General features: G+C 42.5%; 1 protein-coding gene across 3 annotated transcripts in view; it reads left to right on the top strand.

Annotated features, from left to right (window-relative positions):
* Positions 1-15,576, top strand: part of LOC309719139 (GTPase IMAP family member 8-like) — a 286,835-nt gene extending 271,259 nt beyond the window's left edge. Inside the window, exons 1-5 of one of the 3 annotated variants that reach the window (XM_082555046.1) lie at positions 2,424-2,513; positions 6,079-6,139; positions 10,421-11,044; positions 11,361-11,405; positions 12,460-15,576. In XM_082555046.1, coding sequence (XP_082411172.1) covers positions 6,091-6,139; positions 10,421-11,044; positions 11,361-11,405; positions 12,460-14,477 — 2,736 coding nt within the window. In that variant the 5' untranslated portion in view covers positions 2,424-2,513; positions 6,079-6,090 and the 3' untranslated portion in view covers positions 14,478-15,576. Of the gene's footprint in view, positions 1-2,423; positions 2,514-5,828; positions 5,921-6,078; positions 6,140-10,420; positions 11,045-11,360; positions 11,406-12,459 lie in introns of those variants that run through there. The other 2 variants (XM_082555045.1, XM_082555047.1) reach the window with 2 other exon arrangements.
* The last annotated feature ends 391 nt before the right edge of the window (positions 15,577-15,967 follow it).

Here is a 15,967-nt window from a genome sequence, read left to right as displayed (position 1 = left end):
ACAATCTGCAGCTCCACCCACTCAATTTCAGGAGGAGGATAGCCCTACACAAATTTTTGTTGCTCCTCAAGACCTGACCAACTTAGAGACTTTTACTCTCTCCAGCGCCTCCCCAGGGACTGAATATCAGCATTCAGTTAACTCTGGACCCCTGGACACGCAGAAGCAAGCACAACCTGTCTTTCCTGGGAGCTCCACAGGACTGTCTAAACAAATAATCCCTGCTGACTGCTCAGAGGAGTTAATACTGCCACCTTTGTTCTGTGCTGGAAGCTCTAGTGAGCTCATGCAGCCAGGTAAGGACTGCATCCTGCTGTTACACCCTGAACAGAGCCGCTGTCCTGCGCAGCTCCAACCAGAGTCGTCCCTGCCAGAGGTCCTCTCGACTGCTGGTTCTGTTCTGTACCCACCAGAGGTCTATGTGCCTACTGGCCCTTTGCCTGCCTCAGCTGGAGGGTCCAAGGGGCTCGTTCAGCAGTCTGTCTTCGCTGGAGGGTCTGAGGGGCCGCTTCAGCCTTCTGTCTCCGCTAGAGATTTCGGGGGGCCCGTCCAGCTGCCTGTCTCCACTGAGGGGCCAGAGGAGCCACTTCAGCCATCTGTCATTGATGAAGGAATCGCTCCAGCACCTTGAGTCCGCTGATGGCTCTGATTCCACTCAGCCACCTCCTGTGTTTCCACCTGCGGTTTCCACACTGTCGCCTGCAGTGCTTCAAACAGCTGTTAGAACTCTGCTGCCTGCAGTGCCACGACCTGCTCCATCGTGTGTGGCTTCCACACTGTCGGTTGGTCTGCCACGACCTGCAGCTGGCTCGCTGCCGTCTGGTTCCACAGCTGCCACGTCTAGCCTCTGCCTCGCCTGGTCCGGCCTCTACCTCGCCTGGTCCTGCGGTTGCTACACTGCCGTCTGATCCAGCTCGGCCTGGATCACCTCACCTCTGCAAGCCACTTTCCAGGCCTCTAGCTGGACATCATCGCCATCGCCGCCGGCCCATTGAACGAGGTCCCTGCCAACCATGACAGAGCCTTCAGTTGTCAGGCCCCTCTTCTGTGGAACCAGCTTCCAGTTTGGATTCGGGAGACAGACACTATCTCTACTTTTAAGATTAGGCTTCAAACTTTCCTTTTTGCTAAAGCATATAGTTAGGGCTGGACCAGGTGACCCTGAATCCTCCCTTAGTTATGCTGCAATAGACGTAGGCTGCCGGGGGATTCCCATGATGCATTGAGTTTTTCCTTTCCAGTCACCTTTCTCACTCACTATGTATTAACAGACCTCTCTGCATTGAATCATATCTGTTATTAACCTCTGTCTCTCTTCCACAGCATGTCTTTATCCTGTCTTCCTTCTCTCACCCCAACCAATCACAGCAGATGGCCCCGCCCCTCCCTGAGCCTGGTTCTGCTGGAGGTTTCTTCCTGTTAAAAGGGAGTTTTTCCTTCCCACTGTCGCCAAAGTGCTGCTCATAGGGGGTCATATGATTGTTGGGTTTTTCTCTGTATCTATGAAGCGCCTTGAGGCGACTTTTGTTGTGATTTGGCGCTATATAAATAAAATTGAATTGAATTGAATTATCTCTTGTATTTTGAAGGATAGATTTGGAGACTGAGGGATTGAGCTTCCTCAGCTAAAGCCTCCAAACTCTGGAATGAGTTACCTCCACATGTTATGCTCGCCCTCACCCTCCAGATTTTCAGAGTGTGCTTTAAGACTCATCTTTATTCTTTGGTTTTCAACTCGTGAGAGAGCTTAGGAATTTAGACTGTCATATTTTGTCGTGTACTTGACCTCAGTCAGGACGATGGTGAGGGCGGGAAAAGGCAGACGTAAAAACATAGAAACAACAAGAGGAAGTAACATTAAAATATGAAGTGAACAAGAGTTTGAGAGAGAGGCAAAGACTATCTCATGCAGACACGGTGAGATGGGAGGTAGGAGGGAGAGGAGGAAACAGTCAAACACAAAAGAAGAAGGAACTAAACCAGAAATCAGACATGCAGACCTTCATCATCATCATCATTCTTCAGTGTTTATTTCACTCTCACTTCTACACCGGCATTCATACCGCTGCAGAACAGCAATTACAATAAATATCACTCAACTGAAGTCATCTGACAGGATACCAAGCTTAAATTAAAACACAATCTGTGTGTGTGTGTGTGTGTGTGTGTGTGTGTGTGTGTGTGCGTGTGTGTGTGTGTGTGTGTGTGCGTGTGTGTGTGTGTGCGTGTGTGTGTGTGTGCGTGTGTGTGTGTGTGTGTGTGCGCGCGCGTGCATGTGCCCAGGTTCTATTCTTGGAAAGGTGTGTAAATAACACTCCAGTTTCCTGAAGTTATGTAATTTCGAGTAAGGACGATGTAGCCCATCCCTCATCCCGAACATCCTCACACCTTAGAATAAAAGGCTCACCACACACGATCATTTTCACTCCACTCAGAAGGAAAATATTTCGTGTGAACTGAGAAACACATCAGAGCTGCTGAGAAACAGATGAGAAGAGAGAGAAAGGTGAAAGGTAAGAGAGAGATGATGTGTTCATGTTCATGTCAGTGTGAACAGCAGTCAGCTGCTGTGATCTCAGTCAGAAGAACTCAGGACTGTCTGACCTGTTTCATGTTTGTCTTTCTGGACTCATTCTTAATATGAGGTCTATATGAGAGTCCTGTCTGTACTCAGTATGTGTTTGATCTTATTTTAACAGCACTGAACGTGATTATTAATAATACATAACAACCATTCACTGATAATCCCACTGAAACAGAAGAAGAAAGACTGAAGCTGTTTTATTTCCATTCAGCTGAAAGAAATCTGAATGTTTGTCTCCTACTGCTGATGTAATCTTAACTGTTATTATTTCTTTACATAGATTCATGAAGTAATTTCAGCTAATGTCTCTGTGCTTTAGACATTAGTGGCTCATGTATTTTCAGCGCAGAATAAAACAACAACACAGTGTCAAAGCAAAGCTGTTTGTCTCATGTTTAAAGCTGAGGTGTGCGTCTCACAGTTTGTACACACAGCGTGATGAGGCAGTGATCTCATGGACTGGAATTACACAGGAAATGAAAATAAAGATTAACACATGTGGTCATAAACTATCATCAGATAATAATCTGTACTTTGTTTAAACATGAACTTTTAATGGAAAGTCCACTTGATATTATGTCACTCGTGAATATTTGATGAATTAGAAAATAGTGAGATAATCATTTAAGCAGGTGGAGACATTAAACGTGTTCCCACAACAATATTCTGTAATTCAAACCATCCACTCTTAGAGACACATAAAAACTTTAATGTGTATTTTCTGTCACACTAACAAATGTTAAGAGTACAAACACTGAAGTCTGAGTGGCATCAGATGATGACATGATTCAGTTTCATAGGAACGTCTAAATGTTTGAACATTGAGCATTAAAGTAAAAGTTTCAGGCAGACTTTTACTTTCAGCTGTGAACTGTTTCATTTGGGAGGTTCAGAGCAGAGACAGGATGAAGCGGTTTAACCGGCTCAGCTGGGATTATTTTTATTTTTAGTCTCTCCTTTGTTTGTAATTACTTTAATTACACAGCTTCAGGTTTTCAGTAAACTGGATATAATTATCTGACTTTATTCAGAAAAATATCCAAGAAATTTCCTGAATTCCTTGACATGAGTCCACAAAGTTCTCAAAGCTGAACATCAGGTATGATTGATCAGCGATCGTGTGAACGCTGTACTGCTTTGAAGCCAACAGTCCAGCAAACTGAAAAACTGCGACCTGAGCCACACCTCAGGGTTTCTCCATGATGTAAAACAAGCAGAGCAAATCCTGTTTCCACAAATACAGATTCATCTCAGTTAAAAGTCTGAAAGTTTAAGCAGGAAATGTCCAACAGAAATGATCAACACAGCTTTTCTCCATCAGTTCAGTCAGTTTTGTTAATGTGGCAATAATTCATCACCGCAGTCATCTGAGGGCAGTTTACACTGTAAATATTTTATCATAATATGGACCGAAAATCAAAGCAAGAGCTTGTTTGAAAGAAACACATGATGTCTGAGCCTGTAGCTATTGGAGGGTCCGGGGTCACCTGACCCTTCTAGCCCCTGTCAGTTTATCCACTGCAGTATTTTACAGGGAGCCTTTAATAATATACGGAAGCAACAGAGATGTTCACTCTGATTCACTCTGAGACAGATGTTGCTAATTTTGGCAATACTCCCTGTTTTTTTAATTGTTTATTGATCGGTGAATAAAGTAGTCAGACTTAGTTATAAAATGTATAAATAGGCGATCTTGTTAATCTGTTTAGATGAAAGTTTTCTTTCTAAAGACTGTCAAAGTTTGGTGAGCTTGAGATCAGTCATCTGTTTGGTGAAAACGACCCAAATGAAGAAGAAGAGAGGAAGTAACAACTTTATTCAGATGATGCTATATAAGAACTAGGGGTGGAGGCACAAATAACGTGTTTTTTCCGAATACTTATTTCGAACAAATACTTTAAAAAATATTTGTATTCGGGAACAAAAAAAGGTTATATCAAAAAGCTGAGTTTCCTTATGAGACCGCAGTGCATGAGTGAGTGACTCCGGCTGCTCCACACAGCAACAGAGAGGCTCAGCTGAGCGAAAAAAGATTGAAGATCGGGAGTTTATTCAATTACGCTGCATTACTGACGTCTGCAGTTACGTAGCTCTGTCAGCTCAGTAATTTAGACAACAGACTGTTGACAGAGTAACGTTAACGTTCGGTTTAAAGGTTAAAACAATGCTTGTGTAGTTGTGTCGAATTGTATGCACTTGTGGGAGTTATATGGTACGTTTAAGTTACTCTGTCTTTTGCAGACAGGAAGATGTAGACTATAGGCCACTTAACCTTAGCATAGCTTCCCTTCACTCATTAACTTCACTGTAAAAATAAATCCTATTATAAAAGTATTTTACAGTTTTGTACTGTTCTTCTAGAATATCATTCAATTCACATCAATAGACTGATTTTACATTTCAAATGTAAATTAATGTAAAATCACTGTAAATGTAATAAAACATAATTTTCTTGTTTTTTTAAATGTATCTGTCTGTACATATGCATATTTAGATTGTTAAAATACATTCACAAATGTATCATGATTTCACAAATATTTGTCTGTTATTTGAAAGATTGAATTGTTGAATTCAAATGTAATGCTATGGAAAACTATATAAAATGATTCGTATAAACTTTGGTAACATCAAATTATTATTATTATTATTGTTATTTAGGGCGATCGTGGCTCAAGAGTTGGGAGTTCGTCTTGTAATCAGAAGGTTGCCGGTTCGAGCCCAGGCTCGGACAGTCTCGGTCGTTGTGTCCTTGAGCAAGACGCTTCACCTGCCACCTACTGGTGATGGCCAGAGGGGAATTATAAAGCGCTTTGAGGGTCTCATAAAGCGCTACGTGAATGCAATCCATTATTATTTAAACCAACTGTTAACTGTATACTTCTGTACATTTAAGTATTATTATTCATACTGGCGCATTCATTGACCTTGTTTATAGGTAATTTCATTGTTCAATCACATTAAAATGTTCCTAATTTAATGTTTAAAAGCACTGGAAAAAGGCAAAATCCCATGTAAAATTAGGGCAGCAAACTGTATTGTCATTACTGAAAATAACTGTATTTTCATGGGAAAGTTATTCTCTGATATTTTCTGGTATTATTTTGGCGCCCCAGCGCCCCGGTGTTGGCTGAAACTGCTCACATGGATTTGGGCAATCAAATAGAAAAGAGTGCTGCTGCTGCTGAGCCACCTCTTGGTCCTCCACCAGCCAAAAAAACTCAAGTTCTGTGTGGAAGCTTTTTACAGTCAGTGCTGCAGATGAAACCAAAGTGATATGTAATGTGTGCAAAAGTCAAATCAGCAGAGGCAGAGATAACAAACATCTGTCAACATCTGGTACGCATAATCACATGCACCTGAAGCATCCTTGTACCCCCCCCCCCCCCCCCACACACACACAAGCACCAAGCCCCCACCTGTTTCATGTTTTTAAAAAACAAACAAACAAACAAACAAACATGAAACATGTAAAGATTCCTCTTGTTTTTTCTTAGGTTCCTAATTTAATGGCAGCAGGTCCACAGCTGAATGACGTAATGGAGACCGCAGCGCCTGGTAAGTAACCAGTATTTACTGTGTGCACAAACTTATTCAGGGATGTTGTGTGAAGAAGAAATTAAAAACAAAACGCAATAAGTGGCAAATCTCACGAATTCTTATTTTTATTTACAATTAAAAATAAAAACCACATTGAGTGTTTAAAGTGAGAGAATTTACTTTTTTAACATAAATATTACCTGGAAAAATATCCAACTACAGTCTTTAAACCTTCCCTTTCACTCTTGCTCACAAATCACTCGACACGCTCCACCCACTCCACCCTTCCTTCTTCACCTGCCCTTCACTACCTGCTGTTTCAGACAGTCACAGATTTCTTCTTCTTCACTGTGATTTAATTGTTTGTTGGCAGGTTACATAAAGTGATGCTCTATCGGTAACTAAAACCATGCATAATTACACTGTCAGCCGGATTTATGGCTGTAGTTATTCAGCTGATGATGAGTCACTGCATGTTTCTTTTTTTTGATCATTCTCAGAATGAAACTTCAAAAAATGCATTTTGGTTAAAGTTCAAGGCTCATTTCTCCAGATGGGATACAAGTCCCAGCATGAGACTTACATCCCAGAGTTGTAATAACTCTGATATTTAGAATAGAATAGCCTTTATTGTCATTGTACAGAGTACAACGAAATTGGAGTGCCACTCCGTTGGTGCAAGATAAATAATAAATATAAATATAAAATATAAAAAATACAATAAAATAATCGCAAGTACTCAAACAATAGTAAGAACGATATATACAGGATAGCAGCATTAATATAATGACAGTATTAATAGCAGCATGATATAATGGCAGTGACGGTATGGTATAGCTAAGCAGGTTCAATTGTTTTTGTGCTTATTTACTACGGTGATAGCTCTGGGAAAGAAGCTATCCCTGAATCTGTTTGTCCTGGTTTTATGTGACCTGTACCGTCGGCCTGACGGTAATAGTTCAAACAGTTGATTGCTGGGGTGAGAGTGGTCCTTGATGATATTGCCAGCTCTGCTGAGGTACCGAGAGTTTGCAGTGACCTCCAGGCTGGGCAGAGAGCAGCCAGTGATCTTCTGGGCTGTGTTGATGACCCTCTGCAGTGCTTTCCTGTCCGCAGCTGAGCACCCTGCATACCATGTTGTTATGCCGTACGTTAGGATGCTCTCTATGGTGGCTCTGTAAAATGTCACCAGCAGCCTCTCCTCCAGGTTGTTCCTCCTGAGCACTCTCAGAAAGTGGAGACGCTGCTGGGCCTTTTTAACCACCGCTGTAGTATTTGCAGTCCAGGAGAGGTCATCAGAGATCTGCACACCCAGAAACCTCATGGAGTGTACCCTCTCCACACATGTAAAGTGGGGCCGGGTCTGCTCTGCCCTTCCTGAAGTCCAAGATAAGTTCTTTAGTTTTCGTGGTGTTCAGTTGGAGGTTGTAAACTGAACACCACTCAGTCAGTCTGTTGACCTTGTCTCTGTAGTCCGACTTGTCCCCCTTGAGATGAGTCCAACCACTGTGGTGTCATCCGCAAACTTTATGATGGTGTTTGAGAGATGGGTAGGGGAGCAGTCGGATGTGTAGGGCGTAAACAGGAGGGGACTCAAAACACATCCTTGTGGAGACCCGGTGCTGAGTGTGATGGTGCTGGACAGGTGGGGGCCGAGTCTGACAGACTGTGGTCTATTTGTCAGGAAGTCCTTGATCCAGAGGCAGATGGGGGTGGAGAGTCCCAGGTGAGACAGTTTCTGGACCAGGATCTCCGGGATGATATGATTGAATGCTGAGCTAAAGTCCAGGAAGAGCATTCTCACATAGCTTCCTCGGTGCTCCAGGTGACTCAGCGCAGTGTGGAGCGCTATGGTGATAGCGTCCTCGGTGGATCGATTTGTCCTGTAGGCAAATTGGTGGGGGTCCAGAGTGGGAGGCAGACCGGCCCTGATGTGCTGACAGACCAGTCTCTCAAAGCACTTCATCACTACAGGCGTAAGTGCAACAGGCCTGTAGTCATTTGGGCTGACCACAGCTGTCTTCTTGGCGATGGGGATGATGGTGGAGGTTTTGAGGCAGGGCGGGACGGTGTTTGATGACAAGGAAAGGTTGAAGATTTTAGTGAAGACTCCGGTCAGTTCGTCAGCACATGCTGTGAGAACCTTTCCATGTATTCCATCAGGACCTGCCGCCTTCCTGGGATTCACTGACCTTAGAACACACCTCACTTGGTGCTCCCTAAGTGTTAGTGTGCCAGTGCTGGGGGCGGGTGGAAGTGGTGTGACAGCTGAGGGCCTGGTCGTCTCAAAGCGGGCGAAGAAACGGTTTAGATCCTCAGCCAGCGAGGCATCAGTCCTAGATGTCGCCTGGTTATTGCTTCTGTAGTTGGTAATGTGATTGATCCCCTGCCACATTTTTCTGGGGTCGTTGTCAGCAAAGTGATCTTCAATCCTCCTCCTATAGGCAGCCTTAGCTTTCCTGATGCCTCTACTGAGGTCTGCCCTGGCCGCCCTATACGCAGCCCTGTCCCCTGACTTGAAGGCAGTGTTGCGGCTTTTTAGGAGGGATTGCACTTCGCTATTCATCCAGGGTTTTTGATTTGGAAACACCTTGACCCTTTTGTTGACGGTGACATCCCATATGGAAAAGATATATATAAATCTTATAAAGTTTTTATCTGTCTTGTATGAAACTTGTGTGAAAAGCATACAAGAGTGAAAACACATATAAGATCCCTTGAAAAATTATATAATGAAACTTGTATGTTTTGTATACTTACTAAAAAAAAAAATATGAAAGTAATGAGAAAGTGGCCACTTTCATGAGTAAATCATATATGTTTTTACTATTTCTTTTCCATATGGGATTGTCAACACAGTTCCTGATGTACGAGAGTACAGTGTCCGTGTACTCCTGGAGGTTGTGGCTGGAGAATAAATCCCATACAGTTGTTGAGAAGCAGTCCTGCAGTTGAGAAAGGGCTCCTTCAGGCCAGTTTTTTATTGTCTTTGTCTGGGGCTTTGTTTTACTCAGCAGGGGGGTGTAGGTGGGGGTGAGGGACATGCAGAGGTGGTCAGATCCAGCTAGGTGGGGGAGGGGTGTCGCTCTAAAAGCATGCCTGATGTTTGAATAGACATGGTCCAAAGTGTGTTAAAGGTGTTCTCCTTTCGTAGCAAAGTCCACAAACTGGACAAATTTAGGAAGCACAGTCTTTAGGCACGCTTTGTTAAAGTTGCCGGCGACAATAAAAACCCCATCGGGGTGGGCAAGCTGTTGTTTGTTTATGGTGTTGAGCAAGAGGCTGAGAGCCGTGCCAACGTTAGCATCCGGCGGTATATAAACAGCTATCACAATAACTACTGTAAACTCCCTCGGGATGTAAAAAGGTCTGCACAAGACTGCCAGAAACTCCAAATCAGGAGAACAGTGTGTGTGAATGATCCTGCTGTTACAACACTACTCGTTATGCACGTAAACACATAGCCCCCCTCCTCTGCTTTTACCTGAGTTGAAGTTTCTGTCATGCCGGTGTAGCGTGCGGCCTGCTAACTCGACTGCAGCGTCGGGAATCAGCGGGTGAAGCCACGTCTCCGTAATAAGAATAATGCTGCAGTTACGTGCAAAGCTTGTGTTGGCTATCTGTAGCTCCAATTTGTCCAGTTTGTGGATGATGGATCTGGCGTTCGATAGGAAAAGGCTCGGAAGTGCTGGCCGGTGTGGATGTTTGCGTTGCCTAGCGTCTGAGCCCGACCGGCATCCCCTCTTCTGCTTTCTTTCCCTCCGTCGCCTTCTACGCTTGCTGGGCGGGCAGACCATCCACGGTGACCCTGGTGGTCTCGCTATCTCCTCCAGGATGTTGTGTGTTCGCTGATAGTCGCCAGAAACAGACAAACTATATTTAAAACCTAGGTCAATTAGGTTCTGGTGACTGTAAGAGATGGCGGAGTTGCAAACATTCAAAAATATCCACATTAAAAGTAAAAATGAGCACCAAACTGGAGAGCTAAGAGCCGCTGCACCCGTGCGCGCCGCCATCTTGGATTTCACTGTCTGTGCTGGCAGTTTGTCCCATTAGTTGTTTGGAGGTTATTGAAACCCTGCTGTGCTTAACTCTTGTTACGACTCAATGAACAGATACAGCACAGACTGTGGATTAGGAGAGTTTCAGGTAAATGATCTGTGCCACAGAGCAAAGAAGGGAGAATTGGTGCAGGGCAGAAACTCAGTTTCTTTCATCTGTAAATGTACATCACTATATTATTTTGTGATATTTATCTTGTGGTATTTTATTTTGTGTCCTGATTTTTTTTTTTGTCAGTGTCTGAACTTAGGGTGGTTCTCCTGTGGAATAACTGGAGTGAGAAGAGAGTGGTGGAGAGCTTCATACTGGGAGTAACTGGGTTAAAAGCTGAAAGAGCAGACTGCTGTTTTCGAGTCAGAGAACAGCTGGGAGAGAATGAAATTCTTCTCATCAACAGCCCAGACATGATGTCTTCTAACATCTCTGAACAAAAACTAAGAGAACATGTAGAAACCTGTGTGAGGCTCTCTGATCCTGGACCTCATGTGTTCCTGCTGGTTCTGCAGCCTGAAGACTTCACTGAGAACCACAGAAAGAGACTCTGCAGAGTCCTCCAGCTGTTCAGCGAGCAGTCATTTGAGCATTCACTAATTCTGATGTTAACACCCAAAGGAGAAGAGAATTCAGATTACATGGAAAGTTATGAGAACCATCCACCCTTAAAGGACATGATAGAAAAATGTGCAGGCAGGTTTCTGTGGCAGAAGAACCTCGAGCGCTCACAGCTGTTAACACGCATGTTTCAAATAGTCAAAGAGAACAATGGAGAGTATGTGAGCTGTGATCTATATGTGGATGCTTCACCGAATGTTCACTGGAGTCTAAAAAACACTGAAACACGAACTGTTGACTCGGATCCCGGTAAGAGGGACGTGTGAAATAAATATAAACATTACTGCTGTCAGCGTTAATCTCACTAAAATGACGTTAACGCCATAACTGCATTAATGCGGCAAATCTCCGTTAGCGAGTTAACGCCCGGTGGGAGGGCTGCACAGTGTTAATGCGTTAGCACGGTTAGCTTGTTAACGCGTTAGCCGCGCAAATGTGGTTATGGCATTAACGTCATTTTAACAAGATGACAGCTGACAGCACTAATAAATAAACATCATTATGTTTGATTATTGGATGACATTAATTTTTTGGTTGATTGATTTGTGTCCGTGTGTCATCTTAGGACGGAGCTCTAACACTGAAGGTAAAAGGAAACTTTTGCCCAGAGGTACGTGACTACTTCGAGAAACTTCAAGATTTATTTATTGTCATTTTGTTGCTAGATCATAACAAAAATTACAGTGGTGATGTCAGAAATATATAAAATACAAAAATTATAAATAAATAAATGAGATTTTTATTAGAAAGATATAAAAAATAAATGCAGAAATCTTTAGCAGTCTGCAGGGGAGCAGAGGGAAGGGCAGGGGGATGGCTTTCACAGCTCTTGGGAGAAAGCTTTCCTCAGCTGGGTGGTGTTTATGTATCTGTACCGTTTCCTAGACAACAGCAGGATGAACAGTTCGTGTCTCGGGTGAGTGAGGTCAGCAGCTATACGACTGGCCTTCCTTTGCAGTCTGCCAGAGTTAGTAATTATACTGAATTGAGGTTTGTTAGCTGTCGTCCGCTAATCAGCTGGGCAGTTTTCACCAGCCGGTCCAAGTCTTCTGTCCTGGACTGTGCAGTGGCCGTACCACACCATCATGCTGTGGCAGAAGATGCTCTCCATCACATGTTCTGGAGCAACTGAAGGGAGAGTCCACTCTCTTCAGTTTCCTGAGGAAGAAGGTTCTTTGTTGGGCCTTCGTCATCAGAACGAAGGTGTTCAGTGACCAAGTCAGATCCAAGGTGATGTGGAGGCCCGGGAATTTGATGCTATCCACACACTCCACCCACCTCACACAGATCCAGTTGACGGGTGTTGGACCTCAAAAGCTTTTTTTTGTCAGCTCAGAGCAACGTTTTGCAGTATTTTGGTAATTTTTAAACATATGTTTGATGCTATTGTGTTTTTATTAGTGCAGTCACAGTTTAGGAAAATCACTTTTGACTCTGATGACAGAAAACTATGAATGTGAGAAGTGAAATGGAAAAAAAGCACAAGTGAAAAACATTTGGTTTGGTTTCTCTGCTGTTAAATCCGTTATACAAAAGTACATCATAGTTTTATCAAGTTTCTGGGATGAGACTCACTGGATTTGAAATCTTTCTGAAGCCACCTGACAATTCTCCAAAAAATGTTTTCCCAATATCAATCAAACAATATTCATATTTTCTTACAGCCTCTGCTCTCAGGATTGTGCTGTTGGGAGAAAAAGAGGATTCGAAGAGGACACTGAGCAGCTTCATCACAGGAAATGTTCAGAAACTTCCACGAGCTGATCACTGTGTGGCCATCTCTGGAGAGTGGGAGGGAAACAGTTTAACAGTCATTCAAACTCCAAACATCTTCAGTCTGTCTGAGGAGACGGTGAGAGAGGAGATGAAGACCTGTGTGAGTCTTTGTCCTCCTGGACCAAATGTTCTGCTGCTGATAGTGGAGCCTTCAGTCACTGAGGAGAAGAAACGAAGGCTGAACTTCATCCTGGGTTTGTTTGGTGAAGATGCCTTTAAACACTCAATGCTCATCACTGCACAGGAGGGGGTGGAGGCAAATTTCACTGTAAATCAGCTGCTTAAGAAGTGTGAAGGAAAACACTATGGCATGTATAAAAATGACCTCAAACTGTTAATGAATAAGATTGAGACTATTGTGCATGAAAATAGAAGGAATTTCCTCAGATTAACTGAAAAGACCACAGAACCAAAGTCTGAACCGATCAAACCGTCTCTGAACCTGGTTCTGTGTGGGAGGAGAGGAGCAGGGAAGACGTCAGCAGCCAAGGCCATTTTAGGTCAGACTGAGCTTCATCCAGCCTCCAACTCATCAGAGTGTGTTAAACATCAGGGAGAGGTGTGTGGACGTTGGGTTTCCCTGGTGGAGCTGCCTGCCTTGTATGGAAAACCTCAGGAGGCAGTGATGGAGGAATCACTCAGGTGTATCTCCCTCTGTGATCCTGAGGGTGTCCATGCCTTCATCCTGGTCCTACCTGTGGCTCCCCTCACTGATGAAGACAAGGGAGAGTTAGAGACCATCCAGGATGCATTCGGCTCTCGAGTCAATAACTTCACCATGATTCTGTTCACTGTGGACTCAGATCCTACAGATCCAGCTGTTGTCTTTGTAAGACAAGACAAAGACATCCAGATGCTCTGTGAGAGATTTCAAGGAAGAGCTGTCATTCTCACTAAGGACAAACAAGAGATCTCAGAGGTGTTAAATGTTGTGGATAAGATTAGCGCTTTGGGATCTAAAAGCTTTAAAAAGGAATTTTTACAGGTACAGACTATAAGAAACAAACTCAAGCAAATGAGAATAAGCATAGTACCAACAGAAAAATGGCAGAGCAGAGAGACAATCAGGATGGTGCTCATTGGAAAGACTGGCTGTGGGAAGAGTGCAACTGGAAACACTATTTTAGGCAAAGAACATTTTGAATCGAAGGCCAGCGGTGAGTCAGTAACAACATCTTGTCAGAGAGCAGAAGGAAAGGTTGATGGACAGCCTGTTGTTGTGATCGACACCCCCGGATTGTTTGACACAACTCTGTTCTATAATGACACTGAAAAGGAGCTTCTGAAGTGTATCGACATGTTGTCTCCTGGACCTCACGTGTTCTTATTGGTGCTTCAAATCGGCCGTTTTACACAGGAGGAAATAGACACTGTGGAGCTGATCAAGAAGATCTTTGGTCAGGATTCAGTTGATTTTATCTTTGTTGTGTTTACCAGAGGTGATGACCTGAACAATCAATCAGCTCAAAGCTTCATTGAAAAAAGCTCTCGTGGATTTCTAAAAAAACTAGTTGATGAATGTGGAGGGAGATACCATGTCCTCAACAACAAAGATCAGAAAAACCGCCTTCAAGTCACTGAGCTGATGACCAAAATTCAAACAATGGTCCATAAAAATGGTGACAACTACTACAAGACATGGGCACCAATGAAGAATCAATTGAAGATCATTTTGAATGAGATGGAAGAATTACAAGAAGCAAAGGAGGCTCTTATAAGAAAACATGAGAGGGAAATGTTAGAGCTGAGAAAGTTAATGGAAGCACAAAAAAGTCAAATTAAAGATTTAAAAGAGAACAAAAATGATTCTCAAGAAATGGAGAAGAAAATGAAGACGCTCAGAGAGGACATAGAGAAGCTGAAGAACGAACAAAAAGACAAAAAGAAAAAGTGTCACATCTTATGATAGTGTCCGTCCTGGTTTAAGGATCTTCCAAACTCAAGACACTGTGGCACAGCTGAAGTGTTACTGCTGGCAAGGTGGACCGAGAACGGCGCTGAAAGGTCCTCATCAAGAGGACGATTGTGCCTGGTTCTGGGAACATAAATTGAATAATGATTTGTCCTAAACAAAAATTTAAAAAAGCTTCAGGGGCCCAGGTGAGATCCAATCAAACGACTTTATATGTATCTGTAAATGTGGAACTAAACTGTGGGGGAGAAAGAAAAACAGGAAAGGGCTCCGGCTACTGGACTTGGATTTAAACAGTCTTTAGTTTGGGAGATTTGGGAATTCATGATATTTTGAAAGTTTGGTTAAATATGTTAGATTTAAAAAAAAAAATACATTTCTGTTGTTTGGTTTCATTAAGTGCTTATTTATATTTTCATTTTGCTTGCATCCTTTGTGCTGGTTTGAGGGATTTGCGGAAAGAAACAAGGACTGAGGCAAACTGACAAACTCTGAAATGTCAGCAGAGATTTGCCTCACTGGCCAAAATTAAAACAGCAGAAATACAACAACACACCACATATGACACTGAACATAATTAATATTATTAGAGTTTAGAATATGACTTTATATAAAATAAATATATATATATAAATAAAAAGAAATAGCTAATCATAGTTCTTCAGGGAAATCTTTATAATCTTTTATCTGCTTTGTTCTGTGCACCAAGAGGATCAAGTCCTACTTTATTGTTTCTTACTGTAATTCTCATGTGCACCTGCACCACACTGTAATTATGTTCCTCGGATGTTTTAATGGTTTAATAATAACCTCACAAAGTGAAGTTTGGACAGTGGTTTTATTTAGTTATTGGGGAGATTTCTTGAAAAGTAACTATTGCATTACTTTAAAAAAATGTTTAACCCTCTGGGGTCCAGGGTGTAATTGTCCATGTTTGACTACTTTTAATGTTTCCTCCACATTTTACCTTTAAAAACTATTTCCTTTGCCTTGTTTGGTCTCATTCTTTTCAGCACAACCTCACGTGTCTGAATTTACAGTCATGTTTTCATTTTGACAAACTGTACTAACACAACTGATCTAAAATCAGACAAAAAACATTAAATCAGAGTAGAAAAAGTTATATTTTTACTGTAATAACCACAAACATGGTTAATGAATCATATTTCATAACTTTAAATGCAAATATAAATTGTCAATTTTAAAATCATATGCTCAAGTTTTGCAAACAACAAAGTTATTTGCAGCCATTTACCTTTTACCCTTTTTTAAAATAACCATTTCAAACTATTTACAGAACAATCAGCTGTTCTTCAATAAGATGCCACAAATTATTTGTGCAATTCCAAATATTTCTGTCCACTATAAAGGAAACATCACAGCCTGATACCTGCAGGTCTGACAGCAGCAGGTGTGTCACTCCTGTTTCTACCTGGAGACAGCAGCCGACTCATTGTTCTGACACACAACACAAAACTATCCAC

This window comes from Aulonocara stuartgranti, assembly GCF_965226115.1.
Source record: "Aulonocara stuartgranti genome assembly, chromosome: 12".
Taxonomy (NCBI): Eukaryota; Metazoa; Chordata; class Actinopteri; order Cichliformes; family Cichlidae; genus Aulonocara; species Aulonocara stuartgranti.
This window is presented reverse-complemented; position numbering and strand designations above follow the sequence as displayed.